Here is a 27,861-nt window from a genome sequence, read left to right as displayed (position 1 = left end):
CTAAATATCAGTTTTCTGCAGGTTCAGTTTGGACAGATTTCACTGCCAACAGGAAGTTCTGAACTTTCACAATAAAACTATTTACTCTGACAGAAACACAAAATAAAGCTCAAAGTTCATACATTAAATATGTAAATACACATTATTACTCCTCAAAGCACAAACCCGGTTCTGACCCGGTCAGATCCTCCAGAACCTGAGCACGTTTCTGCTCGTGCTTCCAGAATGTTCTTTTTCATCTCAGCCGGTTCTGATCTGATGCTTTTGGACCAGAACCCGCCTTCTGGGTCAGAACCAGAAGCATAAGTTCGGCTTGGACCGCTGTCCTCCTGCAGGGGGCGCTCTCTACCTCCCCCCGCCCCTCCGTGGTGCGGTGACGTCATGCGGAGCCCCGCCTCCCCCGCCGGGCGGGGCCGGTGCTGCAGTGAAGCATCCTCAGCATCATTCGGAACCAGAACCCGACTGCAGAACTCAGAGACATCCCGACACCGAGTCGCCGGAACCAGAACCGCAGGTGAGTCACACTTCAAGCTGCGGTCCGACCCGGTTCGGACTGTGAGTTCTGGACCGGACCAGCCGCTAAACTGATGAAAAACATTTCATCCAATCAGAGCCGTCCTCGTCACAGCGTCCCGGTCGCGCGCACAGACAGGTGTTACTGCATGGCGAGGTTCGGAAGGAGAACCCGGTTCTGGTTCCGGTTCTTAGGTCAGTATGACAGCATTGTTTGGTCCGGTTCGGTTCGGGCAGAACACCCAGAGCTGCTGAGCTGAACTACTTCAGAACCAGTCGGAACCAGTTAAAGAACTCTGGTCCACTGAGCTCTACTGGGAGCAGAAGGTTCCGGTGTTACTGGTTCGGACCAGCATGAACTGGACCTGATAGATCTGCTGATCCGGACAAATTAATTTGTTAATTTCCACTTAATCAGAACCGGAACCAGAACCAGAACCAGGGAGCTAATCAGCTGATGGTAAAACAGGCTTTGTTCGGCTCATATCCGGGTCATCCAGTCCAGAACTTTGACCGGAACCACTGGGTCCAGTTCCAGTGGCGGAGCTAGACTTTTAAAGTTGGGGGGGGGGGGCCAGGACTACCTCTGGGGGGGCAACATTTTAAATGTGTGTGTGCACATATATATATAATTTAAAAAAATAACCAAACTGAATATGTGGTTATGTTTGAAGCCCCTCTGTCATTTGACATGTTATAATTAACAGCTTTGGCCACATGGAGACATGATGGACTTTACACAGATTCATCACAGAGGAAACTAGAATCAATAAAAGATCCTTTCTGAATATCATCTCATGGACTGAACTCAACGTCTTTCTGACCGGAGCTGACAGCGAGTTGAAGAGTTATGGACACCTTGGTTAGGAAGCTCTGATTGGACAGGTAACAATAGACCAGAACTGTTGGCCTGATGGAGGTTCAGCTTCTAATGAGTTTATATTTAATGAGTTTATATTTAATGAGTTTATATTTAATGAGTTTATATTTAATGAGTTTATATTTAATGAGTTTATATTTAATGAGTTTATATTTAATGAGTTTATATTTAATGAGTTTATATTTAATGAGTTTATATTTAATGAGTTTATATTTAATGAGTTTATATTTAATGAGTTTGCAGCAAACAGAGAAAAGCTAAACAGAAAGTTCTGATCTACTTATTGTAGTTTAAATAGAGGAATAACAGCTGATTGTTGAGAGGAAAGACATTAAAGATCCGTTAGAAACCAGCGCAGAGCAATAAACGCTCCAGTTAATCACACATGAGGCGACAAACATACAATATATAGTTACACTGCTGAGTTAATGGTGTTTAAAACCAACCAGTAGAAACTGAGTTAACATGTCAGATTCCCTCCTCACCTCGTCGTGATGAGAACAGAGAGCAGTTCACTGGTTTCTGTCCAGTCAGCTGACCACTTGGTGCTCAGACAGTTTAACTTTACGCACAGAGAACATCGTGGAGCTCATTATTAATCATTATTAATCATTATTAATCATTATTAATCATTATTAATCATTATTAATCATTATTAATCATTATTAGAACAATATCTGTCAGAGAATCACCTCTGATCTGGACGCTTTAACGGACCAGAGGCTCTGGAGCGTCCAGCAGCTGATCCGCTTCTGGAGGAAGTGATGCGGGATCAGGAACCGATCAGGAACCGATCAGGAACCGATCAGGAACCGATCAGGAACCGATCAGGAACCAATCAGGAACCGATCAGGAACCGATCAGGAACCGATCAGGAACCGATCAGGAACCGATCAGAGTTCTGCCGTCTGCTAATCACCTCATTTCATGAAATGTTACCTGATTTCAAAAACGTTCCAACAGAGAAATAATAAATGTTTCGTTTAATGACTACAAACGGAAATAAAATGATTTTTTCTTTGACGGACAATAAAAACCTCCAGCCTCTGATCCAAACTAGAACATTGTGGTTCCTCTTCAGGTTTTTCTCTTTGTGGAGGATCAATAAATAACTTATTGGTGTTTCACCATCACCACCAGGTATGAAGAGCTTCAGGCTTTGAGTTTCACCACAGCAGCAACTGAAACACCAGGAGAAGAAGATCAGCTTGTTGTTATGGAGGCTGGTGATGAAAATCTATTTATTTATGTCACATGGACTTATATCAAGTTTTATACATTTTATTTCCATATATTTATTATTGTTTTTCTTCTTTAGATATCAGGTTGGCTTAGAATGATTATAAATAATGTACAGGAATAACCTGGAGCTGTTACATGTCAATCATCAGGGGGCCAATCAGATGACAGGGGGGCAGTTCTGGCCCCCCTCTGGCTGCGCCACTGCCGGTTCCGTGTCAGGGGCTGTTTCGGACAGCAGGGGGCGCCGCTGCTGGTTCTGACCCGGTTCTGGTCCGGTTCTGTGTTTGGTTCTGGTTCTGCTCAGGATGTTCAGCAGCGTGTCGGGTCGGATCCAACACGAGCGGGACCGGGCCGGGGGCCTGGGCTCGGCCCAGCAGGCGGTCCGGTACCAGAACCAGGACTTCTGGGCCCTGAGGGAGGAGTGCCTGCAGAACGGAACCGTCTTCCTGGACCCGCTCTTTCCGGCAGAACCTGGCTCGCTGGGCTTCAAGGAGCTGGGTCCGCTCAGCGCCAAGACCCGGGGCGTGGAGTGGCGCCGGCCCACGGTAAGAACCGGAACCGGAACCGGGCCGGGAATCGAGGGCGTGTCGATGACGCAGCTCGTCTCTGATTGGCTGTTCAGGAGCTGGCGGCGCAGCCGCGGTTCATTGTGGGCGGAGCCACTAGGACCGACATCTGCCAGGGGGCGCTGGGTGAGTTACCATGGCAACCTGACCATCTACACCTCATTCAGCCGGGCCTGGTTCTGGACCCGGTCCGGTTCTGGACCCAGACCAGGCCCGGAACCTTGCTGGTTTGGTTTCCTGTGCTGAGGCGGAACCAACCGGGTCAGAACAATATTAACAACATTCTCAGTTTTTCTGTTAAACTAAATGACCAACAAAATGTTGGCAAGTGAATTATTTTAAATTTGTAGATAATAAAATAAACTGGTCCAAAAAGGGAAACAGACGCTGCGAACCGAACCGGTACCGGTACCAGCGTCACTGAGTTCAGAGCGCCGCTAAACTATGACGTCATCAGAGAGGCTGACGTTCCTGATATCGATCATCTAACGACATCCGGAGCTTTAGGAGGAAAACCTGATCAACTGGTGACGCTTTCAGTCTGAGTGAAGATTTTAACTGTTTCTGATGGAAAAGTAAATAAAATAATTGTTTTTTCTCATTCGGTTGAGAATTACAGATGAAAAGAATAAAGACGTTTAGTTAAATTACGAGAAAAATAATAATGAAGAAACGACACAGATCTGCGGTAGACATGTCTGTAGATGAGCTATGAAATAAAGTTAACATTACAGAAACAGTTAAAAACGTTTCGTTATAGTTTCTGTTGGTTTAGTCTTGCTGCTTTTATTTCATACTTAAGCTAATTTCCTTCCCACAATGCCTTTCTCTTCAGGTTTCTGGAATTAATCAGTCTTCATAAAAATCTACTAATAATCATTCAGCTCATCATCATCACTGCTGATATGACCCATAATGTGTCTTCAGTCATCAGCCGCAAGCAACTCTGTCATTTAGCTCCACCTGCTGGACGATCCTGGTGACACACTGACCCTTTATAGCAGTGGTCCCCAACCCCCGGTCCGCGGACCGGTACCGGTCCGTGGACCAATTGGTACCGGGCCGCTCAACAAATAATTCAATATTTCCGTTTTATGTATTATTTGAGTCTGGAGGATCTTTTATTTTGAAAATCCTTTAACTGGATTCTCTCGGTTACACTGAGTCACAAGCAGCAAAATGAGTCAGAAACAGATCAGATGTCTTTGGAAAGTTTCTCTGCAGAGAGGAAAAGGCCCAGAGAAGAGACAGGAGGATGGATTTATCCCGGACCGGTAGGTGAGTCCCACATTACAAGCCGCTCTGCGTAACATGCGGCGACCGGCTGCTAATGAGGCAATGAAGCTTCAAGCTGCTTCACCACGTAGAGACCAAGCAGGCTGTGGATATAAGCAACACTTCAGGTGTTATTGTCTCTCATCACTCCCAGATGGACCGTCTGGTTGCAGAGAAACAAGCTCAGGGCTCCGTTAGTCATTATCGTGAGTTAAAATGTTCACCAAAGTAAAATGTTGGTTTTTGTGGGGCATCTGTATCTTATTTTGAAGGGATATGTAAACGTTACCATAGCGACCAGAGTCAGAGCGTTTGGGTCGAGAGGAGATGAGTAGAGCTTGTGAGTCTTAAGTCTGGTTTAGACAGAAAGATTTCAGAATGTCGGCCGATTCTCCAAACCTCTGTGACCACAGAGCTGATAAAGTCCAACAGGTTCGATCGGTTCGTGTGTCCAAGGCAGGAGCAACACGAACCGATTCCAGTCAGAACATCCCGATTCCAGACGATAATCCAGGAAAACCCCAACATGGCGGGAATTTAGAATAACCAAACACGGATGATGATGTAGAAACAATAGTGATAGTTTGTGGAGTCATTTTAATAAAAGACGTAACAAAAAGAAAAGGAGGTGGATGAAAGACGACGGAGCAGCCGCTCTATTTGCTGCACTATGATTTGGAGGTGAAAATGTTTTTTCATAGTTAACATTTTTAACTGAATAAACATAATAATGACCTTTAGATTTAATAATAAATCTACATATCATCCACATATCATCTCCGATATGTCAGCTGTTTGGGATTCCCCTCTGCTCTGACGTCACCGTGCTTTGTGATTGGCTGCCGTCACATTCAGCTGGTTTTATTCTCGTTCCCAGTCAGGAAAAACCCACAGGATGAGATAAAAGGGCCAAGACAACCGAATAGGGAATATTCAGGATTTAGCAGGAACACCAACACGCAGGAGCCTCTCCTGAAAGTTAGAACCTCTCCCCCCCTCCGGGCCGCAGACATTCCTCAGTCTTGGTCGGTCTGATGTATAAGACAACAGACTGGAGTTAATGATTAATGATTCCCAATAATCATTAATCATGCATCAGCCGTTTCCCAGCAGGAGCCACTTCCTGTTTACCTGCAGCCTGAAAACGTCAACATCTGAGAAAGACAGGAAGCAGCAGGAGGACAGGATGATGGAGGGATGGATCTCTCCTCCTCTCTTCTCCCCTCTCTCTCTCTCTCTCCTCTCTCTCTCTCTTCTCCTCTCTCTCTCTCTCCTCCCCTCTCTCTTCTCCTCTCTCTCTCTTCTCCTCTCTCTCTCTCTCTTCTCCTCCCTCTCTCACCTGGCCAGGTGACGGGTCAGCTGACTGCTCTCTCTGTTTCTCCAGGTGACTGCTGGCTCCTGGCTGCTATCGGCTCTCTGACTCTCAACCAGCAGCTCCTTCACCAGGTGGTCCCTGGTGGCCAGGACTTCAGCCACCTGTACGCCGGCATCTTCCACTTCCAGGTGAGGTTCTACCTGCCGGCAGGCCACGCCCCCTGAGCTGGAGGAGGAGGGCCTAGACCAGGCCTGCAGGGCCGGTGTCTCTGCTTCATCTTCAGGTCATTAGCAGGTCTCCGGCCCCGCAGGCCTGCATCCTTGGACTAGGCCGTCACAGAGGTTCAGATCTGAGTTTATTGGACAGGATTGGATTCGGTCTGTCCGTCCTCCTCTCTGTCCTCAGTTCTGGCAGTTTGGCCAGTGGGTGGACGTGGTGATTGACGACCGGCTGCCAGTTAAAGACGGAGAGCTGCTGTTCGTCCACTCAGCTGAGGGAAGCGAGTTCTGGAGCGCCCTGCTGGAGAAGGCCTACGCCAAGTAAGGACCGGAGCCATGGACACAGGTGGACAGGTGGACATCTGCTCATCTGTCCATCCATCCTCTCAGGCTGAATGGTTCGTACGAGGCCTTGTCCGGCGGCAGCACCACTGAAGGTTTTGAGGACTTCACTGGCGGCGTGGCGGAGATGTACGAGCTGAAAACGGCTCCCAGAGATCTGTACCGGATCATGGGCAAAGCTCTGGAGAGGGGATCTCTGCTGGGATGCTCCATAGACGTGAGTCCCTGCTGGACTGTCTCCAGTCAGCCTCCAGTAACTCCGGGTCCTTTGGGCTCCTTTGGAAACAGACCAAGTCTCTGTCCTCAGATCACCAGCGCCTTTGACATGGAGGCCATTACCTTCAAGAAGCTGGTGAAGGGCCACGCCTACTCGGTGACCGGGGTCAGACAGGTGAGCTCACACGGTCTGGGTGTCAGGGCTCACTGATGCTAGTTGTCTCCTGGCTTCTCCTGCAGCTGGAGTACCGCGGGCGGCAGGAGCGTCTGATCCGGATCAGGAACCCCTGGGGTCAGGTGGAGTGGACCGGAGCCTGGAGCGACAGGTCAGTGCTCCACAGAAAGGAAGAACAGGAGGTTTGAGTTGGATCATCCATGGGAATCTTGATGTTTCAGCTCCTCGGAGTGGAACGCCATCGACTCTGCAGAAAAGGATGAGATGCTGTGTAAGATGGAGGATGGAGAGTTCTGGTAGGTTGGTACTGGGCAGTCCAAGTCCTGTCACTCCGAATGTCCCAACGGGTTGATGTTCTTCTGTCAGGATGTCCTTCCAGGAGTTCCTGAATCAGTTCTCACGTCTGGAGATTTGCAACCTGACTCCAGATGCACTGAGTCAGGATGCCACCAGCTTCTGGACCACCGTGACGTACGAGGGCAGCTGGAGGAAAGGTAGCACAGCTGGAGGCTGCAGGAACCACCCCAGTGAGGATAAAGGGTCTAGAACCTTCAGCCGCACCACAGGCATGAACCCGTCTCTGATCAGACTCCATTTCCCATGATGCCTCCCTGCAGACACCTTCTGGATCAACCCTCAGTACAAGATCACTCTTCTAGAGGAGGACGATGACCCTGAGGATGACGAGGCCGCCTGCAGCGTCCTGGTGTCTCTGATGCAGAAGGACCGCCGCCAGTTCCGCCGCCACGGCCAGGACATGCACACCATCGGCTTCGCCATCTACCAGGTCAGAGCTGCTGGAGTGTTGCTGCGTTTCCTAAAGCAGCACGTTCTCTGAGAGCTGCGTGGAAACTGACCGCCCTGCCAGAAACGGTTCCAGTAGAACCGTCTACCAGTCGACCCGGTTCTACTGGACCCCCACTGCCACTAAAGCAGCACGTTCTCTGAGAGCTGCGTGGAAACTAACCGCCCTAAAGCTGTTTCCCTCCTGATGGTCCGGTCGACCCGGTTCTACTGGAACCAGAGCTCCAGCTGCTGAGGTTCTTTCTCTGTCTGAGTCAAGCCAACCTGGTACCAACGGTACCACCTGGTGCCGTTGGTACCGTTGGTACCGTTGGTCCCCCTTCAGCCTTTCGCTGGAACGCAGCAGGAATATCTGCTGGTGATTGATTCGATCAGCTGCTGTAAGATCAGATTGGAGCAAACATCAGAACCTCTTGTCAGTCCTGTCGGACCGCCCTGAGGTCCGGTTTCATCATTACAGACGTTCTGTTGACTCTCAGTGTTTCTTCTTTCTGTCTCATCCACAGATTCCCAAGGAGGTCAGTTCGTATCATTTGTCTCACATGTTCTGTTTCTGGGAACGACGTTGATGCTCCGGGTCCGGTCACCCGGCAGGTCCGAGGTTCTGCAGGTGTCCACATGAAGAAGGACTTCTTCCTGCGCCGCTCCTCCTGCGCTCGCTCCGACAGCTTCATCAACCTGCGGGAGGTGAGCTCCAGGTTCCGCCTCCCGCCCGGAGAGTACCTGATCGTCCCGTCTACGTTTGAACCCTCGAAGGAGGCAGACTTTGTCCTCCGGGTTTTCACTGAGAAACAGTCTGAGACCGAGTGAGTGAGAGACAGTGAGACGGTGTGGTTCTGGTTTCAGCCTCTGATTGGTGCTCATGTGAACCTGCAGGGACCTGGACGACGTGTTGGTGGCCAACCTGGATGAGGAGGTGAGAGATGAGCAGTGGAGCCTAGTCAAAGCAACTTTAACCGGATTACTGATGACTTGATTTGGAAAGTAACTCAGTTACATTAAAAGTTACGTTTTAGTGACTTTCAGCAGCTGCTGGCAACAACCTGTGAACTTTGATCTCTGCCTAAACTTAGTAGCAGGTTATTTTGTAATAGTAGCATCAACACTGTGTCTCCATTATAAGGTTGGACTGATTGTTTAGCATCAGATTTGAAAAAGCAACGCGTTGGATTAGTGGTTCCTGGAGAAAGGGGTCAGTAACGCGTTACTGTTTCTTTAAGATGTTCTGTTGGGCTGATGCTGCCTTTGGTGTCCATAGGAGGAAATCTCTGAGCAGGACATTGACGACTCCTTTAGGTCCTTGTTTGCTCAGCTGTCCGGAGACGTGAGTTCAGCTCCTGCGGCTCTGATTGGCTGCTCAGCGCTGAGCTCAGGAACCTGCTCACTGTTTGCTGTCTGTCCTCAGGACATGGAGATCTCAGTGCGGGAGCTCAGAACCGTCCTCAACAGGGTCGTCTCCAAACGTGAGTCTGCACATGTGGGGCGGGTCACCATGTTTCTGCAGCCAATCAGGTTCCACATAACAGAATGTACCAGGTGTACCGTGGGTGGAGCTGGTCTGGGTCCAGAACCTGAAGGTTTCAGGTTCCACTTCCTGAAGATGCTTCTTGCTTCTTGTTGCAGACAGAGACCTGCAGACGGACGGATTCAGCATGGAGTCCTGCCGGGCCATGGTCAGCCTTATGGACGTATCCTCCCTCTGAATGACAGGGTCGGTTCTGACCCGGCCTGAACACATTACCGGGTCTGGATCAGGTGGACCTTAACTGGATCTCAGAAAGACGGCAGCGCTCGGCTCGGTCTGCTGGAGTTTCAGATCCTTTGGAACAAGATTAGGAAGTGGCTGGTGAGTCAGTGGAGTAGTCAGGCTGGTTCTGACCCAGACGGGTCAGGGTTAAGGACCGTTGGGTCCAGTTGAGATTTTCAGGGGATAATGTCGTGTTCCAGGGGATCTTCAGAGAGTTTGATCTGGATAAGTCCGGCTGCATGAACTCTTATGAGATGCGTCTGGCGCTGGAAAACGGCGGTGAGTTTTATGTTCCCGGAAGAAGTTTGGGTTGGACCGGGCTTGGTTCTCCGGACCTGACCCGGGATGTGCTCCATCTGCAGGGTTCAAACTGAACAACAAGCTGTATCAGATGCTGATCGCTCGATACGCCGACAATGAGATCATCGACTTCGACAACTTCACCTGCTGCCTGGTCAAACTGGAGACCATGTTCAGTAAGTCCACACCCTGATCCAGGAGCCGGTTCTGTTCATGTGGTTCTGAACTGACCTGTTGGAGTCTGTTGGTCAGGAATCTTCCAGGGTCTGGACAGAGACGGGACTGGAACTGTGGAGATGAACCTCATGGAGGTACCAAACCTTGTTCTGTCCTTTTACTTTACAGCTTGGTTCTGGCCCTCTGGACTTGGTCCAGTTAGCCGAAGTCATGTCCTGTATTCTGACTGATGATTCCAAACCACTCTGGTCATTCCCATCTTGGATGAAGGAACCTTGTAGGTGTTTCCACCTGATTGGAGGATATTAACTTCTTCCTTCTGTTACTTAAATATTGCTAGCATAAATATCGCTAGCATAAATATTACTAGCATAAATATTGATAGCATAAATATTGGTAGGTTAAATATTACTAGCATAAATATTGCTAGCATAAATATTACTAGCTTAAATATTACTAGCATAAATATTGATAGCATAAATATTGGTAGGTTAAATATTACTAGCTTAAATATTACTAGCTTAAATATTACTAGCATAAATATTGATAGCATAAATATTACTAGCATAAATATTGGTAGGTTAAATATTACTAGCATAAATATTGCTAGCTTAAATATTACTAGCATAAATATTGATAGCATAAATATTGGTAGGTTAAATATTACTAGCATAAATATCGCTAGAATAAATATTGGTAGGTTAAATATTACTAGCATAAATATTGCTAGCTTAAATATTACTAGCATAAATATTGATAGCATAAATATTGGTAGGTTAAATATTACTAGCATAAATATCGCTAGAATAAATATTGCTAGCTTACTTCTCCAACATCAGACTTTCATTTATTCATCTAGTTTCACCAGCTCACTGTTAATTTATGAGATTTACAAAATCCTTTTTGTTACTGGAATAATGTGAAACTTACATATGTAATTGAAAACAAAAAACATAAAAATATAATTAATAATAATGTTACTTGGCATTACAGTCTTGGACACGGTGCGAACTTATTTTCTTCTTAAATTTTTTAAAGCAGTCACCGCCGATGAGTGAATGAACTGAAGCGAATCACTTCACTGGATTATTCAGTCTCAGTTGGGAGGCGGTCGGCGTCCTGCTGGGCGGGTCTTCCGGGTTCTGGTCCCGGATCCGGTTCTGAATAATGCAGTACACAGATTGTGCTGGAGGAGGCGCTGTTCTGTAGAAATGAACTGTGATCTGATGAACGGATCATTCTAATGAACTGATTATCCAGTAAGACTCAAATGAACTGACGTTTCCATGACAACAGACAGGAAATGCAGCCACCAGGGGGCGCCTGACATTCACCGTTTGTCTGTTGCTTCTTCTCCACAGTGGCTCTTTGTGACCATGTGTGGCTGAAACCCAGAGCGCCCCCAAGAGGACGGATGAGAGCAAAACACCCAGACAGAAGATGCTGCTGCTCCACTGAGCTGCAAAATGTCCACAATATTAGTTACTACCATAATCATCATCATATAATAATTAGGCTACAGTGTGGAGTCTGACTTTAATGTATTTATTCATATTTACCTGTTAATTATCATAACCTTCACTAACATGCATGAATCCACCAACTCAGTGTAACCTGAGAGGACTCACCTGGTCAGGTGAGGCGGCTCGTCCATCAGCAGCCTCTCATTGGTACTCAGAACTGGTTCTGGTTCTGGTTCTGGTGTTCAGTTGCAGTCAGAAGTCATTCACTGTGATCAGCTGCTTTCATTTCAGAGGTTATTTAACAAATGAAGAAAGTTTCATCCTCAAATTGAGAACACAGATTCATTCATTCATTTCTTCTGACCTGCAGCTGGGCTCCACCGGGTCGTCCAACCCAGAACCGACCAACAGTCCTGAGCTCTGCCTCCCTCCTGCTGTACCAGTTTGACCTGACAGAGGGCGCTGTAGCTCCTCGGTATTTATGCCTGTGAGAACCTGCTCAGGGTTTATTGAACCCACAGCTTTAATAAAGTGGCGCAGATCAGCTGACTGTGACTGTCTGTATACTTCAACCTGGATCAGAACCTAAAGCCCGGTTAATAAATAAACCGGGTCAGAACCAGGTCACTACAGGTCCAAACCCAGTCCACTGGTTCTGGTCGATGGGTCAGCTCACCAGAACTCCCACAGATTGACCCGTTAACGGTCTTTCACAACATGCTCTGAAGGTTTACCCAGGTTAGGATTTAATGTTTAGAGGAGATATTTTTATCTTTGTTTTGCTAAGACACCAGTAATTAACCAGTAATTACACCAGTAACTACACCAGTAATTACCCAGTAATTACACCAGTAATTAACCAGTAATTACACCAGTAATTACATCAGTAATTAACTAGTAATTACACCAGTAATTAACCAGTAACTACACCAGTAATTACATCAGTAATTACACCAGTAATTAACCAGTAATTACACCAGTAATTACATCAGTAATTACACCAGTAATTAACCAGTAATTACACCAGTAATTAACTAGTAATTACACCAGTAATTACATCAGTAATTAACTAGTAATTACACCAGTAATTAACCAGTAACTACACCAGTAATTACATCAGTAATTACACCAGTAATTAACCAGTAATTACACCAGTAATTACATCAGTAATTACACCAGTAATTAACCAGTAATTACACCAGTAATTAACTAGTAATTACACCAGTAATTAACCAGTAACTACACCAGTAACTACACCAGTAATTACACCAGTAATTACACCAGTAATTACACCAGTAATTACATCAGTAATTAACCAGTAATTACACCAGTAGTTAACTAGTAATTACACCAGTAATTAACCAGTAATTACACCTTACACCAGTAATTACATCAGTAATTACACAAGTAATTAACCAGTAATTCCATCAGTAATTAACCAGTAATTACATCAGTAATTACACCAGTAATTAACTAGTAATTTACACCAGTAATTACATCAGTAATTACACCAGTAATTAACTAGTAATTACACCAGTAATTACACCTTACACCAGTAATTACATCAGTAATTACACAAGTAATTAACCAGTAATTTCATCGGTAATTAACCAGTAATTACACCAGTAATTAACCAGTAATTACACCAGTAATTACATCAGTAATTACACCAGTAATTAACCAGTAATTACACCAGTAATTAACCAGTAATTACACCCGGTTGGTTTATTCATTTGAACACCATTAGTTACATCGACCAGACACAGAGTGATGAGGTCCAACGCCTCAGCCTGACCTGCCACTGGGAGAACCAGACAGACGGAGAACTGAACCACAGACTGCAGCCCAGATGGGGCCCATTTAATCTGAGGACAGTTTCGATCCTCAGTTTGTAAAAGTTTGGAGCCACAAACCTCTGGGGCCTAAAAACATCCTTTACTGGAACATAAGATCCTAATGTTGATTACATCAAATGTTCTTTGCCCGTTTATACATTTATGTGGCTTTAAAATAACAATTCAATTTGCTCAAAGTTGCATTTCAACTTATTTCTGTAAATGTACTGAAAATCTGCCTCTCCATGGGTCTAGTCCAAGTATTTCGCCTCTCCATGGGTCTAGTCCAAGTATTTCGCCTCTCCATGGGTCTAGTCCAAGCATTTCGCCTCTCCATGGGTCTAGTCCAAGCATTTCGCCTCTCCATGGGTCTAGTCCAAGTATTTCGCCTCTCCATGGGTCTAGTCCAAGTATTTCGCCTCTCCATGGGTCTAGCCCAAGTATTTCGCCTCTCCATGGGTCTAGTCCAAGTATTTCGCCTCTCCATGGGTCTAGTCCAAGTATTTCGCCTCTCCATGGGTCTAGCCCAAGTATTTCGCCTCTCCATGGGTCTAGTCCAAGTATTTCGTCTGTCCAAGTATTTCGCCTCTCCATGGGTCTAGTCCAAGTATTTCGCCTCTCCATGGGTCTAGCCCAAGTATTTCGCCTCTCCATGGGTCTAGTCCAAGTATTTCGCCTCTCCATGGGTCTAGTCCAAGTATTTCGCCTCTCCATGGGTCTAGTCCAAGTATTTCGCCTCTCCATGGGTCTAGTCCAAGTATTTCGCCTCTCCATGGGTCTAGTCCAAGTATTTCGCCTCTCCATGGGTCTAGTCCAAGTATTTCGCCTCTCCATGGGTCTAGTCCAAGTATTTCGCCTCTCCATGGGTCTAGTCCAAGTATTTCTGCTGGATAAATCAACTGAAGATGTTTGTTAATCTCTGATCTGCCGGATTATTGATTTATTGACGTTAAAGGACTCCGGTACTAACGGGTTCATCCCCGGTTCGGTCCAAACTGCTCCAGGTATTAACGAGCCGGTTCCGGTCAGCTGTTCCCAGTCGGTCTTGGACCACAGAACAGGAACTGCTGGTAAAAGTTCTGGATGACCCACATCGTAACAGCAGTGGGTCCAGAACGTCGGTGCTGGGTTTGACCCATCAGAACATCCCGGTTCCCTGGTTCTGGTCTTACTGGCTTAGTTTGGGCCACAGTCCAGCAAACTGGGTCTCAGAAACTGCAGACAGAAACACTTTAATACTTTATAAATATTTATTCTGATCATTTCACACAAACTTGACTGAAAAGATTCACTCAACGGTCCAGAACCAGATCTGTTCTTGGTCCCGGTTCTAGTCCTGCTTCTGCACCCGTCCCTGGGCCTCCCGTTCCTCCAGCGGACCCAGCAGCACCGCCTGGGCCTCCAGCAGGGTGGTGTCGGTCTTGGCTCCGAGGAACCGGGCGGTGAGCTCCGGGTCCAGGACCTTCAGCCGGACCCTGGAGCCCCGCTGCAGCCTCTCTCCTCCGGCCGCGGGTCTCCGGCAGACGCAGTGAAACTTCCCTCCGAAGTCGATGTACAGGTCATCCCGGACCACATGGAAGATGTTCCCAACCACAACCTTGTCTCTGACCGGAACCGCCTGGAAGAGCGAGGCGAAGGTCTGCTCCTGGCCGGAGATGGAGCCGCTCTGAGCGGGCGCGGAGGTCTCCGCCTCCCGCTGGAGCTCCGTCTGCCGCTGAAAGGCTGCCGCGAAGCCGGACCCGGCTCTGGTTCCGTCCTCACTGTCTGAGCTGAAGGAGGTCCGGACGGAAACGCTTGAAGAAAAGCGGAACGCGGACCGGCACCCGAACCTCAGTTTACACAGGGCCGCCATGTTGTCCTCCAATACCGGAAATAAGCGAGTTCCCTTTGACTTCCTGTTGGGCCACAGCGCCGCCCCCGGCTGATTTAAGAAGGTTAATGCAAATCTGACTAGAAATCTTTTATAGCTTCATAAACGTTTAAAGTTTAAAAGTTTGTTTGTTTATTATTGTCTGTTCGAAATGAATAGAAATGTAAGTTTATTACTTTATGTATTTACTGGTTCGTTTCACCCCAAGAGCATCGATTCCAACCCTATGCGCCAGGAGGCGCCTATGAGACGACCCTATGAAGTCCTGCGCCTGCGCAGTCTGTTCAGTGGTGTAACAAACGGAGCCAAGATGGAGGTCTTTGTTGTTGCTCCGAGCTTTAGGTGCTCAAGCTTCGAGTTTCCACCTGGTTCTGTTGTCAGAGATGTTCTGGAACGGTTCGTCCCGCACCAGGTGAGTGATTATATCTAACAGAACCGGAACCGAACCTTAGCGTGGGGCTAAAGGGTTTAAATCGGAGCTTGAAGCCTGTTAGCTGCTGAGCTACCGGAGGCTAACAGGGATAAAAAAAAATCTGCGCAGTTCTACATGACAACAAGCTTTAACTTAAATCTCCTATTTTACTTCGGAGCTGTATTAAAGTTAAGATGTTACAGTCCCCGGAGGTGATCAGTTGGGTGATTTGTTTTCTTCTAACCCTTTATTGTTTGCACGATTGTAAAGAAGTACAACAGAAAATAACTAAATGCAAAAGAAACATTAAATCAGGGAAACTGGTTCCTCCTGGACCGCCTGATACCAGAACTTCCAGTTTCAGTGGAACTGGGAGTTCAAACGGTTAAACTCTGAGAGCGAAACTGAACAAATAAAGTTTCGTGTTTAGAGAAGATTTATTCTAAATAAATGTATTTAATGATTTAGATTTATCCACCATTTTGCGACAGGCCCACAGCGCGGTGGCTAAAACCGAACCAGAACCATCCTGAAGTGGTGACGGGTCGTTGGTTCTGTCTCGGTCCAGTTTGTAGGAATCCTTACTGATCCAGTATTTCCCATCAGGACTGGTACGTCACCAGTAACGGCCGTCTGTCCGGGCTGGAGGAGCGGCTGCAGGATGGGGCCGTCTACCGCCTGGAGCCCCGGCTCCGTGGAGGGAAGGGAGGTCAGTTCCCGGGAATGTTCCGATTCCATGACCAGGGTTTGGGTCCATGTTTCATTGGTTTTCCAGGGTTTGGGTCCATGTTTCATTGGTTTTCCAGGGTTTGGGTCCATGTTTCACTGGTTTTCCAGGGTTTGGGTCCATGTTTCATTGGTTTTCCAGGGTTTGGGTCCATGTTTCACTGGTTTTCCAGGGTTTGGGTCCATGTTTCACTGGTTTTCCAGGGTTTGGGTCCATGTTTCACTGGTTTTCCAGGGTTTGGGTCCATGTGTCATTGGTTTTCCAGGGTTTGGGTCCATGTGTCATTGGTTTTCCAGGGTTTGGGTCCATGTTTCACTGGTTTTCCAGGGTTTGGGTCCATGTTTCACTGGTTTTCCAGGGTTTGGGTCCATGTGTCATTGGTTTTCCAGGGTTTGGGTCCATGTTTCACTGGTTTTCCAGGGTTTGGGTCCATGTTTCACTGGTTTTCCAGGGTTTGGGTCCATGCTCCGGGCTTTGGGAGCGCAGATCGAGAAGACGACCAACAGGGAGGCCTGCAGAGACCTGAGCGGCCGCCGCCTTCGAGACGTTAACCATGAGAAGGAGTAAGCTCCTCCTCCTGCTCTGGATGTTGTTTTGTAGTGAAGGGTCCAGACAGGTTCTGGTTCTGGTTCCGGTAGGATGGCGGACTGGCTGAAGAAGCAGTCGGAACGCGAGGCGGAGAAGGAGCAGCGGCGGCTGGAGCGTCTGCAGAGGAAGCTGTCGGAGCCGCGGCATCAGTTCGCCGACCCGCAGTACCAGCAGCAGTGCCACGACCTGAGCGAGCGTCTGGAGGACTCGGTTCTGAAAGGTGACGGGTCAGAACCGGGCAGTGGGCCAGCCCAGCTGCAGCTCTGGGTCTTTAAGGTGTGTGTGTGTTGCAGGCCTGCAGGCGACCTCCAGCGGTCAGGTGAAGGTCGGAGCCGACCCGGATCAGAACCGAGCCCCTGCGAGGAAGAGGAGGAAGACTGCAGCAGCAGCAGAGTTCTGGTCGGTGTGTGAGGTTCTGACCCGGTGAAAGGAGCACAGCCCGGCTCTGACCCTCTGTTGCCATGGTTACAGGACGGGACTGGAGGAGCTGCTGAGCTCTGAGGATGAAGATGAAGAGTCTCCACCCAGCAGCAGAGGAGCCGTCACCATGACGACCCAGAGGGAGGAGGCGGAGCCTGGACCCAGCAGCAGAGGAGCCGTCACCATGACGACCCAGAGGGAGGAGGCGGAGCCTGGACCCAGCAGCAGAGGAGCCGTCACCATGACGACCCAGAGGGAGGAGGCGGAGCCTGGACCCAGCAGCAGGTCTGTTGATCCGATATCTGGATCGATATTCAGGGTTAGTGAGGACGTTCCTGATCCTCAGAGGTCAGAGGTCAGCGTTAGGTCAACATGTTTTGATCAGCTGGAGGCGCTGCAGGTTCAGCCCACTGATCGGACCGGCCGGTTCTGGGCCGATCCGTGTTTAGCTTCAGGGTGGGTTCTGTTCCTGGGAGCGCTGGCTAAACTGGTTCTGATGGTTCTAACTGGTTCCTCATAATCCGGGGGTCCAGATGGTCCAGCTGTAGAAACCCGTCCAGCGCCAGTCCAATAAGCTGAAATATTCTCAGTTCTGATGGAGAACCAGCTGGTCACTTTTAGCAGAACTGATCCGAACCAGACCAGTTCACCATCAGAACCAGAACCAAACCGGTTTCCATGACCCGGCTCCACATCCTGACTCTGCTGTCTCCTCCAGCACCGCTTCAGCCGCTCCAACCGCCAGAACCTCAGAGGTCCAGAACCCCAGCCTCCCGACGGAACCGGCCGAGGTCCAGAAGCCCAGCCTCCCGACGGAACCGGCCGAGGTCCAGAAGCCCAGCCTCCCGACGGAACCGGCCGAGGTCCAGAAGCCCGCCCACCCGACGGAACCGGCTGTTGAACCGTCAGGGGACCAGAACCCTCCTCGGGGCTGCAGGGAACCAGATCAGGTCAGAACCAGAATCCAGGTGCTTAAAAGTGATTTAGAGCAGAACCCTCTGCTGGGTTCTGACGGTTCTGGTTCTGCCTCAGCAGTTGGACCTGTCCTCGGTGCCGTCCGTCCAGCAGCTGGAGTCTCTGGGTCTGGAGGTTCTGAAGGAGGAACTGATGCGCCGCGGCCTGAAGTGCGGGGGAACGCTATCGGAGCGCGCCGCCCGCCTCTTCTCAATCAGAGGCCTGAGTCCAGACCGGGTCGACCCGGCACTGCTCGCCAGAACCAGGAGGAAGTAGACCCAGCTCTGGAAGGCAGAACTTCCTGTCTGGAATGAAGCGGCCGGGTCTAAATGTTGGAATCGTTTATTTGAATCGATGATCAGATTTGTTTTCATGAAATATTAATAAAATGTTCCAGAACCAAACTGAGTTGTTTCTCAGTCTGAGGGTCCGGTCCGGTCAGAACCCGGGGTCCCAGGAAGTGACCCGAGGAACTTCCTGCTCCTCGAAGCACTCGATGACATCACCAGCGCTGAAGTCCACCTCGCCGTCCACCGACACGCCGCACTCCATGCCCGCCTTCGCCGTCGCCACATCGTCCTTATGGTGCTTCAGCGCCAACACAGAACCTGCAGCAGAACCAGAACCGGCTCATTAAAGCTGCAGAATGTAACTTCTGTACCTAACCGTCTCCATGGTGATGCAGCGGTCCCGAGCTGTCAATCATCCTTATGCATCTGCTGCCAAATGTTCTATTGGCAGAAACGATTACTGCTAATGGGGAGGCTTTGGGCAGCGCGTACATAAGGATGACTGGCAGCGTGGTTTAATGATGTCTGACCTCTGACCTCCTGCTCAGCCAATCAGAGAAGCTCCTGACCAGGAGAACTAGTTCATGTGAACATGAACCAGTTCATTCTGACCAGGATGAACTGGTTCACCATCAGGACCCAAACACATAAATCCTCAAGGTTCAGAACCAATTGGGCCCGGCCCGGTTCTGGTCTCACTCACCCTCCCACACCGTGTCTCGTCCTCGGATCAGCCTGAACTTCAGCCGGCGGTCCAGCTGGCCCTTCTGGACCCGGCAACCAGCCACCAGAACCTCCTTCTTCCCCACAGAGACGGCGAAGACGGCGAGGACCGTCGCCTCACCTGCAGGCGGGGGCAGAGTCGGTTCAGATGGAAGCGGTCTGACCCGGTTCTGCTGTGGTTCTGGACCTGGACTCACCCACGGTGCTGCAGCGGCGCTGCGGCGGCAGCTTGCTGCTCAGCTCGTGGCGCAGCGTCTCCACCAGCTGGTAGATGACGCGGTGCAGCTGCAGGGCCACGCCCCTCCGCGCCGCCAGCTGCGTCACGCCGCGGCTCGCCGCCACGTTGAAGCCGTACACCGACCCTGAGGAACAGAACCGGAACCTGCTGCCGTTACCAGGGCAACACCGCTTGGCCCCAGGTCGCTCTGGCACCAGAACACCTACCTCCGAACGTGGCGGCCATGTTGACGTCGTTCTCCGAGACGTCGCCGACGCCGAAGTGGATCACGTCCAGCCGGCACTCGTCCTGGGCGTCGTAGCCGTCCAGGATGTTCAGCAGCGTCTTCACCGACCCGTCCACGTCACCTGTAGGTCAGAGGTCACCGGTCAGTGACGTCACGGCGGGAGGAGCCGCCGGACGCCGTCCCCACCTTTGATGACGAGCGGCAGGCCGGGCTCGTCGCTCTCCGTCCGCTCGCTGGGCCGCATGGAGAAGCGGATCTTGTCGGCCCGGTACAGCGCCGCCCTCCTCTGGCGCCAGCTCAGGTGGGCCAGCGGCTCGCGGTCCCGCCGGTACTCCTCCAGGTGGCGCTGCTGCTTGAGCTGGACGGCGCTCTGCTCCCCCAGCAGCTTGTGCTGCTCCGCCTGGTGGCTCCTCCACTCCACCACCTCTCTGGCCCGCTGCTGCAGGCGGGACAGGCTTTTACTGCAGCGGTCCACACAGGAAGTAGCTCACACAGCTCTGACCGGACCATGTGGGGCTCCTAGCAACCAGAACCAAAGCTACCTGTTCTGATCCGACCCCGGTTCTGGCCCTCACCTCTGACTCCACCTCCAGCACCGTCTCTCCGGCAGACGGCAGCTCCTTCCATCCGACCACCTGGACCACGGCGCTCGGCGCCGCCTCCGGCACCGCGCGGCCGTTCTCGTCGAACAGGAAGCGGACCTTGGCCCAGCAGCGGCCGGCCACCAGAACGCAGCCGCGCCGCAGCGTCCCCCTCTGGACGATGGCCGTAGTCACAGGGCTGGGAACAGGAAGTGGGCCCATCAGCAGAACCCCCATCGGAACCGGACCCGGTTCTGGAGGACTCACCCTTTGCCCTTGTCGGTCCGGCTCTCGATAAGGACGGCCTCCACCGGGCCGTCCGGGTCCGCCTTGAGCTCCAGAACCTCAGCCAGCGCCACCGTGGCCTCGGCCAGAGCCTGCAGGTTGTCGCCCTGGAAACAGCGACATCATCGTTGAGGCCGCGCCGTGGGTCGGCCAGACCGGGGCGGCCCGGTTCGGGTCGGATCACCTTCAGAGCCGAGATGTGGACGGCCTGAACGTCGCCGCCGAACTCCTCGCAGACGACGCCGTGCGCCAGCAGCTCCTGCTTCACCCGCTGGGGGTCGGCCTGCGGCTTGTCGCACTTATTCACCGCCACGATGATGGGGACTGGGCCGGGCCGCAAGCAGAACATCAGAACCAGAACAACCCGGCGCCGCCTGACGACGCCCGCTCCTACCTTTGGCGTTCTTGGCGTGCTGGATGGACTCCACGGTCTGGTTCATGACGCCGTCGTCGGCCGCCACCACCAGCACCACGATGTCGGTGGCGTGGGCGCCGCGGGCCCTCATGGAGGAGAAGGCGGCGTGGCCCGGCGTGTCCAGGAAGGTGATCCGCTCCCCAGTGGGCAGCTGGACTGGAGGTCAGAAAGACAGAATCTGATCTGGGGTTCGGGGGCGGAGCCCGCCAGCTGGCCCCGCCCCCGGCGGCGCCCGTTACCCAGGAAGGCGCCGATGTGCTGCGTGATGCCGCCGGCCTCCGTGGCGACCAGCTGGCTCTTCCTCAGGCTGTCCAGCAGCGTCGTCTTCCCGTGATCCACATGGCCCATGATGGTGACCACCGGGGGGCGACTCGCCAGCAGCGTGGGGTCAGCAGGGGGCCTGGGGTCACAGAGGGGTCACAGACAGGTCAGTTGGATGATGGTCGGGTCCGGTCCGGTCGGGTCCAATCCGGTACCTCCTCTGGGCGTCTCTGTTGGGCCGCTCCCGGCTCTCGCCCAGCTTGGCCCATCTGAACTTCATCCCGGACCGGATCACCGCCTCCTTGATCCAGCTGTCCTCCAGAACCGAGTTGGGCTGGAGCGAGTCCAGGTCCGCTGGCGTGTTGAGCAGCGCCTCCACAACGTGGTCTGTAGCAGAACCGGGTCAGTAGAATCTGCAGGAGGATCGGGTCATCGGCGTTGGCTCACGCTGCTCACCAAAGTCTCTGTTCATGGCCGCCGCCAGCGCCGCCGCCGTCATGCCCTGTCTGATCTCCACTTCCTGTTTGTCCACTTTGGGCTTCAGGTTGGGCTTCTTCTGCTCCTTCCTCTGACCTTTGACCTGCACCAGGTGAATCATCAGCCTTAGACCAGGACACCAGCTAAGCTAAGCTAACATCCACAGCCTTACCTGCTTGGAGGCCAGTCGTCTGCTCTGAGGCCAGGTGAGCAGGGGGGCGGAGCTCCGCAGCAGCACCGCAGCCCGCATCATCGATGACATCACACTCATAGCTACAGACAGGTGGAGGAGGACAGGCAGCAGCACAGAGCCGCAGTTAGAGTCAACATAACTGGGCCAGAACACACACAACTACACACACACACACACAACTACACACACACACACACACCCAACTACACACACACACACCCAACTACACACACACACACACCCAACTACACACACACACACACAACTACACACACACACCCAACTACACACACACCCAACTACACACACACCCAACTACACACACACACCCAACTACACACACACCCAACTACACACACACACACCCAACTACACACACACACACACAACTACACACACACACACACACACACACACACACACACCCACACACACACACACACACACACACACACCAACTACACACACACACAACTACACACACACCCAACTACACACACACACACAACTACACACACACCCAACTACACACACACACCCAACTACACACACACCCACAACTACACACACACACCCAACTACACACACACACACAACTAAATACCCAGGCCCCCCCATCAGGGCCTGGGTATTTACCCCCCCCCCATATATATATATATATATATGTGTGTGTGTGTGTGTAGTTGTGTGTGTGTGTGTGTCTGTGTGTGTGTGTAGTTGGGTGTGTGTGTGTGTGTGTAGTTGGGTGTGTGTGTAGTTGGGTGTGTGTGTGTGTGTAGTTTGTGTGTGTGTAGTTGTGTGTGTGTGTGTGTAGTTGTGTGTGTGTGTAGTTGTGTGTGTGTGTGTGTGTAGTTGTGTGTGTGTGTGTAGTTGTGTGTGTAGTTGTGTGTGTGTGTGTAGTTGTGTGTGTGTGTCTGTGTGTGTGTGTGTGTAGTTGTGTGTGTGTGTGTGTGTGTGTGTGTCTGTGTGTGTGTGTGTGTAGTTGGGTGTGTGTGTGTGTGTGTGTGTAGTTGTGTGTGTATATATGTATACAGACATGAGATGTACGGCGATAAAAACAGATCAAAAAGTAAAATAAAGGAGTGAAGAACTAAATGTGTGTAAATCTGACCCTCAACCCACAAACACAAGAAAACAATAAATAAATAAATTGAAAATAATACATTTGGTGCCAGGAGATACTTCTGTCAATACATCAGTACAGCTAAAAGAGATGATAATAAACACCAGCATCACCTCATCAGTCTGGAATATTAGGGAAATTAATCTACGGCTCCACAAACGTCTCAGAAGAGCCTCTAAACCAGGTTTTCTCCAGTTTAATGAAATGCAGCATATCTTCCATTTCACTCTGTGCCAAAAGCCCAGGAGGATTCCTGACCGGAGGACCAACAGTGCAGCTCCAAACAGCAGTCAGGGGTCCAGATCCAGGTTCTTGTCAAAAATGTCTGGCAGAATAGCAAAACCTTTGGAGCAATAATTAAAAACCAGACAGTGGGTCAGATTAGCTGGAGTATAAAACCTGCTTTAGTGCATTAGATCATTCTGGTACGACTAGAGGACGAATGTCCAAAGGTCCTCTGACCTGTCCCAGGTTTTCCTACCAAAGGTCTAAAGGAATTCCAGGTTAGTGGCGTAGAAATGTGATTTGATGGTAAATAAAAGATAAAGCCCCTTTCAGTCTGACGGGAGGTTTTAGAAAAGGCAAATCTGAATAGGAAGAAAAGACGAAGCTGTGCAAGTATCTAAAAAATTGATATGAAACTTCAGAGATTTGTTGGAACGAGGCAAAAGTATCAATATACATGTCATGAAAAGGTGAAATTCCTATTTTCCGCCACGACAGGAAGACGGTGGAGAGGCGTGATCTGAAGCTATGGGAGCACAGACAGAAGGAGACTGCAGGCCAAAACGCCGTCTAAACGCATCGACGGTTCAGTTGGAGCCAGTAGTGGTGAATGCAGTCAGGCTGCCAACCACACAGGTTTTGCAGAGTTGGCCTCCATAACAAGCCAAGCTGGAGAAGAAGGGCCATCAGCATCGAGCCAATATCTAAAAAGTCTGATATCTGAGGCCCAATAATAATATCTAACATTTGGAAAGGCCAAGGCCTGGGCATTTACCCCCCCCCCCCCCCCCATCAGGGACTGGGCATTTACCCCCCCCCACCCCCCATCAGGGCCTGGGTATTTACCCCCACCCCCCATCAGGGCCTGGGCATTTACCCCCCCCCCCCATCAGGGCCTGGGCATTTACCCCACCCCCCATCAGGGACTGGGTATTTACCCGTCAGGACCTGGGCATTTACCCCCCCCCCCCATCCCCCCCATCAGGGACTGGGCATTTACCCCCACCCCCCATCAGGGCCTGGGTATTTACCCCCACCCCCCCCCCCCATCAGGACCTGGGCATTTACCCCACCCCCCCCCCCCCATCAGGACCTGGGCATTTACCCCCCCCCATCAGGGCCTGGGTATTTACCCCAACCCCCATCAGGGGACTGGGCATTTACCCCAACCCCCATCAGGGACTGGGCATTTAACCCCCCCCCCCCCCCCCATCAGGGACTGGGTATTTACCCCCCCCCCACCCCCCATCAGGGACTGGGCATTTACCCCCCCCCCCCCCCGCAGAGCCTTAACTGCCTCGCTGAGTTCAGAGATGACGATAGGTCACCTATTTAGGAGATGATTTCCCCTCTGATGGAGCTTCAAGTGTCTCCCAGAGTAGTGAGGCCGACGCCTCAGGGCCTCGATTATCTGCTAGACGATGAGCTGTTTGTCCTGCCACAAAGACATTTTTCATTTGATAGCAGCAGACGGGTGGGGTGAGTCATATTGGCACCCAGTCACAGAGGACAGCAATCTATTATCAATCAATGAAAATCAATACGTGTGAAGCTGTGGTGGACTGGGGGGAAACCAGTAAACCTTCTGGGAGGGTGAAGAAAGCGCCAGGCATCATGAACATCGGACATAAAGGAGTTAATCATTTTGGATGAGCGTAAAGGTTTTGTTTGTTGACCAGGCTGAGGGTCAGGCAGTGGTAGTGGGCAGATTGGGAAAACATTTTATTTTATTTTACTTTTATTGTGAAAAGTGGAGATGATGACGATGTATTTCACATGAAATAAAGAAATTTAAGGACAACTCTTTATGAAACGGTGTCAGTCAGAGGCGTCTTCCAGTTCAATGTAAGACAGACTGCTACAGCAGATCATCTACAATAACTGAAAAATGTTGAGTTACAACATTTTATTTTCCTTTAGGATCAATAAAGTATTTCTTAATTAACTTTGAAATGACAGAAACACGAAGGCTCCCCTCAGCTGATCTGAGAAATGCAAGAGAATCTTTCAAAATAAAAGTACTTGGAGATGAAACCGAAGCCGAATGAAAGAAAACAGCTGAACTAAATCAGCAGATTAGAAAATAATAATATTCAGACTGATGAACATCACCGTGACCAAACTGCGTAAACTTGAACAGAATATCTCTTAAGTTCGTGCAGGACAGTAAAAGCAGTTCCTCACATACCAAACTGATCAGCCGGAAGGATTACCGAGGAGCTGCTGTCTAATCAAAGCCCACACGTGAGTTTATCTCAGGTCGGTTCACCTGCCGAACAGACATTTTCACTTCTTCAGACTGAAGTCTGGTTCTGTTTTTCTGCTGCTGCTGCTAGAAAGGCGGACAGGAAGTTCTCAGCTACCAAGAGTCCCGCCAGCTCGCGCTCTGTGTGTCTCACCTGAGGCAGGTAAGCTCTTCACCTCATCCTGCGTCACCGAACCACGAACAACCTCACCGTGAACGACACCTGCAGCTGGGAGCCGCCATGACGGATGGCAAACAGGGGAAACAGGACGGGCACGACGCCGCCGCCTGCCGGTCCGGAGTAGAACTGCTGCTTCTGGAGCTGTTTACAGACTCTGGACCCGAACTGAGTCCAGAACCCGTAGAGACGTCACTTCCCGAGCAGATCTGACTCTCTTTATTTCTAGTATTAACAATTATCCAACGAACCTGAGTGGCGTAATTAATCCCGTAAGAGTCTCCTGATGACGCAGGAAGTCACATGACTAGCTTCAGGGGCGCGGAATAGGGGGGGAAAGGGACGACCATTCTAGGGGCCCTGACCAGCAGGGGGCCCTCCACAATTATTTATTTATTTTTTGTTCATAGAAATAAAATAAAAAAATCGGGTCCCTGTCAATTACACAATTAATCATATTGTATTTTCAAAGATTGTGTTTAGCAGTAAAATGTAATGTTCCCCCTCCCAGATGAGAAACAAACATCCATATCTGCCCTGAACCCCCCTATCTGGGCTAAATGGTTCGTTCCTGCTGGGAGCTTCAGAGTGACGCTGTTAGCAGCAGACAGTAGGAAACACGAACGACTGGCTGTTACTAAGCTGCTAAGAAAAGTTAGAAAATCAGGTTTTCAAAAAGAGGAGAGAGAGAAAAAGACAAGAGTGTTAATTTATAACCCAGTTTTTCTCCAAGAGAGGTGAGTAGACTGAGACTATCAACCATTTAGCATAGTTAGCTTAGCTACAAACTACTGTTTGCCTCCATTTCACTAGCATTTAATGAATTAAGGAAAAAAATGACCAACATATTCACTTAATATGTTGACCACTTAACAAGTCAGTCAGCAGCAGCTCTAACCCACGTCCCTCATGTGTGAAATTAAAGCTGCAGTATTTTATATAAACATTTTTTACACATATTTGTTAAAACTGTCATCATGTTGTGACAGTATGATATGAGAGGTAATCTGTAAAAAATCTATTTCCTCTGCCTTCTCTCAGTGCTAGAAACAACCAATCAGAGGCAGGAGAGTTATAGTGCTGTCAATCACAATCTCATGTGGTGCTGCTCATCCTTCCTCCCCCTTGATTTGTGCTGTTCTGCAGCTAGCATAGCACAGAGCTGTGCTGCAGCTAGCATAGCACAGAGCTGTGCTGCAGCTAGCTTAGCAGCTAGCATAGCACAGAGCTGTGCTGCAGCTAGCATAGCACGGAGCTGTGCTGCAGCTAGCATAGCACGGAGCTGTGCTGCAGCTAGCATAGCACAGAGCTGTGCTGCAGCTAGCATAGCACAGAGCTGTGCTGCAGTTAGCATAGCACAGAGCTGTGCAGATTCAAACTGAATGCTAAGTTTAGTTAGCATAGCTACCAATGACGGCAGATAAACGGTTTCCTGTAATGCTAAGTTGTTTCTCCACCATTAGCACATTTAGCAGTGAGTGAATGAGGATGATTGACAGCACTAAGACCCTCCTCCTGGTTCTGATTGGTTGTTTTGGTCAGAACGGTGCATCACTTTAACCAGTAATTCAGGAAGCAGATGGAGGAGATTGATTGTTTTCAGATTATCTGCCTCATAACAAACTGCTACATGGTGACAGCTGTAACAAATATGGAGAAACATATTTTATTAAACTGCAGCCTGAATAAAATGCAGCTACTAGCATGTTTAGAAGTCTGGATTGCTTCATGTGTGTTTTGCTCGTTGCTATAGACTGTTGCCATGGAGACGTTTCAGTATCTAAACTAATGGAAAACATTAACAACCTACCAGCATCCTGGATGTGGACTGTTGGATGTTAAACTCATGAGCAGTAAATATTGAGCTAATTATCAGTATTGGACCAAACAAAGCAAAGCAGATGCAGCCTTTAAAACTGTGACGCTTTTTATGGGTCAATTAGACTCAAAACGTTGGAACAGCAGCTGCACAGGGGGCCAAACTGGTCTTTAGTCAGGGGCCCAGGATTCCTGGCGGCGCCCCTGCCTAGCTTGAAGGAGTTTGCTCTGATCTGACTCCTCCCACCACAACAAGACGTTCCTAAACTGGCTGGGATCCTGGAGTCCATGTCCCACCTGCTCCTGTTTTCCCCAGGCTTTAAAAACAGACGTTATCAAACCACTGATGAAAACAATCTGGGCTAACGCTGCAGGCCAAATTCAGAGTTTCATCATCCTGGATGCCTGGACCAGTCCAAACAACACGGTTACCATGGTGATTCCCGTCTGGACTTGTTTTACTGAACTGGGAGGAACTGGTTCTGAAAATGGACCCAAACATGGCCACAATCAAATCATTCAATAAAACAACAGAAACGCTCAA

At 49.9% G+C, this 27,861-nt stretch overlaps 4 protein-coding genes across 10 annotated transcripts; 2 read left to right on the top strand and 2 right to left on the bottom strand.

Annotated features, from left to right (window-relative positions):
* The first annotated feature begins 366 nt into the window (after window positions 1-366).
* capn1b (calpain 1, (mu/I) large subunit b) lies at window positions 367-11,777 on the top strand. 4 transcript variants are annotated; one of them, XM_081612250.1, is made up of 23 exons: window positions 367-514; window positions 612-708; window positions 2,940-3,180; window positions 3,258-3,327; window positions 5,861-5,979; window positions 6,197-6,330; window positions 6,400-6,568; window positions 6,659-6,742; window positions 6,808-6,893; window positions 6,964-7,038; window positions 7,109-7,269; window positions 7,360-7,529; window positions 8,053-8,064; window positions 8,141-8,352; window positions 8,423-8,462; window positions 8,805-8,870; window positions 8,952-9,009; window positions 9,170-9,234; window positions 9,324-9,392; window positions 9,494-9,572; window positions 9,656-9,769; window positions 9,846-9,904; window positions 11,132-11,777. In XM_081612250.1, the coding sequence occupies exons 1-23, from the start codon at window positions 382-384 to the stop codon at window positions 11,156-11,158; spliced, it is 2,340 nt and encodes a 779-aa protein (XP_081468376.1). In that variant the 5' UTR covers window positions 367-381; the 3' UTR covers window positions 11,159-11,777. The 4 variants fall into 4 exon arrangements, with proteins under 4 accessions (XP_081468376.1, XP_081468372.1, XP_081468381.1 ...); XM_081612246.1 differs by having other exon boundaries at window positions 6,400-6,742; XM_081612255.1 differs by lacking the exons at window positions 6,197-6,330; window positions 6,400-6,568; window positions 6,659-6,742; ... (2 more) ...; window positions 7,109-7,269; window positions 7,360-7,529.
* Window positions 11,778-14,299: 2,522 nt separating this feature from the next.
* Window positions 14,300-14,973, bottom strand: mrps28 (mitochondrial ribosomal protein S28). Its single transcript, XM_008420870.3, has one exon. It carries the CDS (start codon window positions 14,918-14,920, stop codon window positions 14,399-14,401), a length of 522 nt encoding a protein of 173 aa, XP_008419092.2. The 5' UTR covers window positions 14,921-14,973; the 3' UTR covers window positions 14,300-14,398.
* A 176-nt stretch (window positions 14,974-15,149) lies between these two features.
* On the top strand, window positions 15,150-18,443 carry sde2 (SDE2 telomere maintenance homolog (S. pombe)). 2 transcript variants are annotated; one of them, XM_081612241.1, is made up of 8 exons: window positions 15,150-15,350; window positions 15,957-16,059; window positions 16,529-16,640; window positions 16,716-16,885; window positions 16,959-17,064; window positions 17,137-17,370; window positions 17,804-18,035; window positions 18,121-18,443. In XM_081612241.1, exons 1-8 carry the CDS (start codon window positions 15,165-15,167, stop codon window positions 18,313-18,315), a joined length of 1,338 nt encoding a protein of 445 aa, XP_081468367.1. In that variant the 5' UTR covers window positions 15,150-15,164; the 3' UTR covers window positions 18,316-18,443. The 2 variants fall into 2 exon arrangements, with proteins under 2 accessions (XP_081468367.1, XP_081468363.1); XM_081612237.1 differs by having other exon boundaries at window positions 18,118-18,443.
* On the bottom strand, window positions 18,366-25,703 carry mtif2 (mitochondrial translational initiation factor 2). Of its 3 annotated transcripts, XM_081612226.1 has the most exons (15): window positions 25,476-25,701; window positions 25,265-25,345; window positions 21,708-21,808; window positions 21,515-21,638; window positions 21,274-21,445; window positions 21,037-21,197; window positions 20,777-20,953; window positions 20,567-20,706; window positions 20,365-20,489; window positions 20,092-20,296; window positions 19,703-19,955; window positions 19,497-19,637; window positions 19,250-19,414; window positions 19,033-19,173; window positions 18,366-18,647 (listed from the first exon to the last, which is right to left on the bottom strand). In XM_081612226.1, the coding sequence occupies exons 3-15, from the start codon at window positions 21,804-21,806 to the stop codon at window positions 18,478-18,480; spliced, it is 2,073 nt and encodes a 690-aa protein (XP_081468352.1). In that variant the 5' UTR covers window positions 21,807-21,808; window positions 25,265-25,345; window positions 25,476-25,701; the 3' UTR covers window positions 18,366-18,477. The 3 variants fall into 3 exon arrangements, with proteins under 3 accessions (XP_081468352.1, XP_081468358.1, XP_017161040.1); XM_081612232.1 differs by lacking the exon at window positions 25,265-25,345 and having other exon boundaries at window positions 19,703-19,952; window positions 25,476-25,703; XM_017305551.2 differs by lacking the exon at window positions 25,265-25,345 and having other exon boundaries at window positions 25,476-25,700.
* Between the last annotated feature and the right edge of the window lie 2,158 nt (window positions 25,704-27,861).

Source organism: Poecilia reticulata, chromosome 1, assembly GCF_904066995.2.
Source record: "Poecilia reticulata chromosome 1, P_reticulata-male-v2, whole genome shotgun sequence".
NCBI classification, from domain to species: Eukaryota; Metazoa; Chordata; class Actinopteri; order Cyprinodontiformes; family Poeciliidae; genus Poecilia; species Poecilia reticulata.
The sequence above is the reverse complement of the archived record's forward strand: the minus strand, read 5'-3'. Positions and strand labels throughout refer to the sequence as shown.

Coding starts and splice junctions, on each gene's coding strand:
- capn1b (XM_081612246.1), top strand. CDS start 382: ATGCGGAGCCCCGCCTCCCCCGCCGGGCGGGGCCGGTGCTGCAGTGAA. Junction 515..611: donor CGCCGGAACCAGAACCGCAG/GTGAGTCACACT, acceptor TCATCCAATCAG/AGCCGTCCTCGTCACAGCGT. Junction 8,463..8,804: donor TGGCCAACCTGGATGAGGAG/GTGAGAGATGAG, acceptor TGGTGTCCATAG/GAGGAAATCTCTGAGCAGGA.
- mrps28 (XM_008420870.3), bottom strand. CDS start 14,920: ATGGCGGCCCTGTGTAAACTGAGGTTCGGGTGCCGGTCCGCGTTCCGC.
- sde2 (XM_081612237.1), top strand. CDS start 15,165: ATGCGCCAGGAGGCGCCTATGAGACGACCCTATGAAGTCCTGCGCCTG. Junction 16,886..16,958: donor GGAGGACTCGGTTCTGAAAG/GTGACGGGTCAG, acceptor TGTGTGTTGCAG/GCCTGCAGGCGACCTCCAGC. Junction 17,065..17,136: donor GCAGCAGCAGCAGAGTTCTG/GTCGGTGTGTGA, acceptor CCATGGTTACAG/GACGGGACTGGAGGAGCTGC.
- mtif2 (XM_081612226.1), bottom strand. CDS start 21,806: ATGAGTGTGATGTCATCGATGATGCGGGCTGCGGTGCTGCTGCGGAGC. Junction 21,198..21,273: donor AACAGAGACGCCCAGAGGAG/GTACCGGATTGG, acceptor CTGTGACCCCAG/GCCCCCTGCTGACCCCACGC. Junction 20,297..20,364: donor CGGACCGACAAGGGCAAAGG/GTGAGTCCTCCA, acceptor TCCTGTTCCCAG/CCCTGTGACTACGGCCATCG.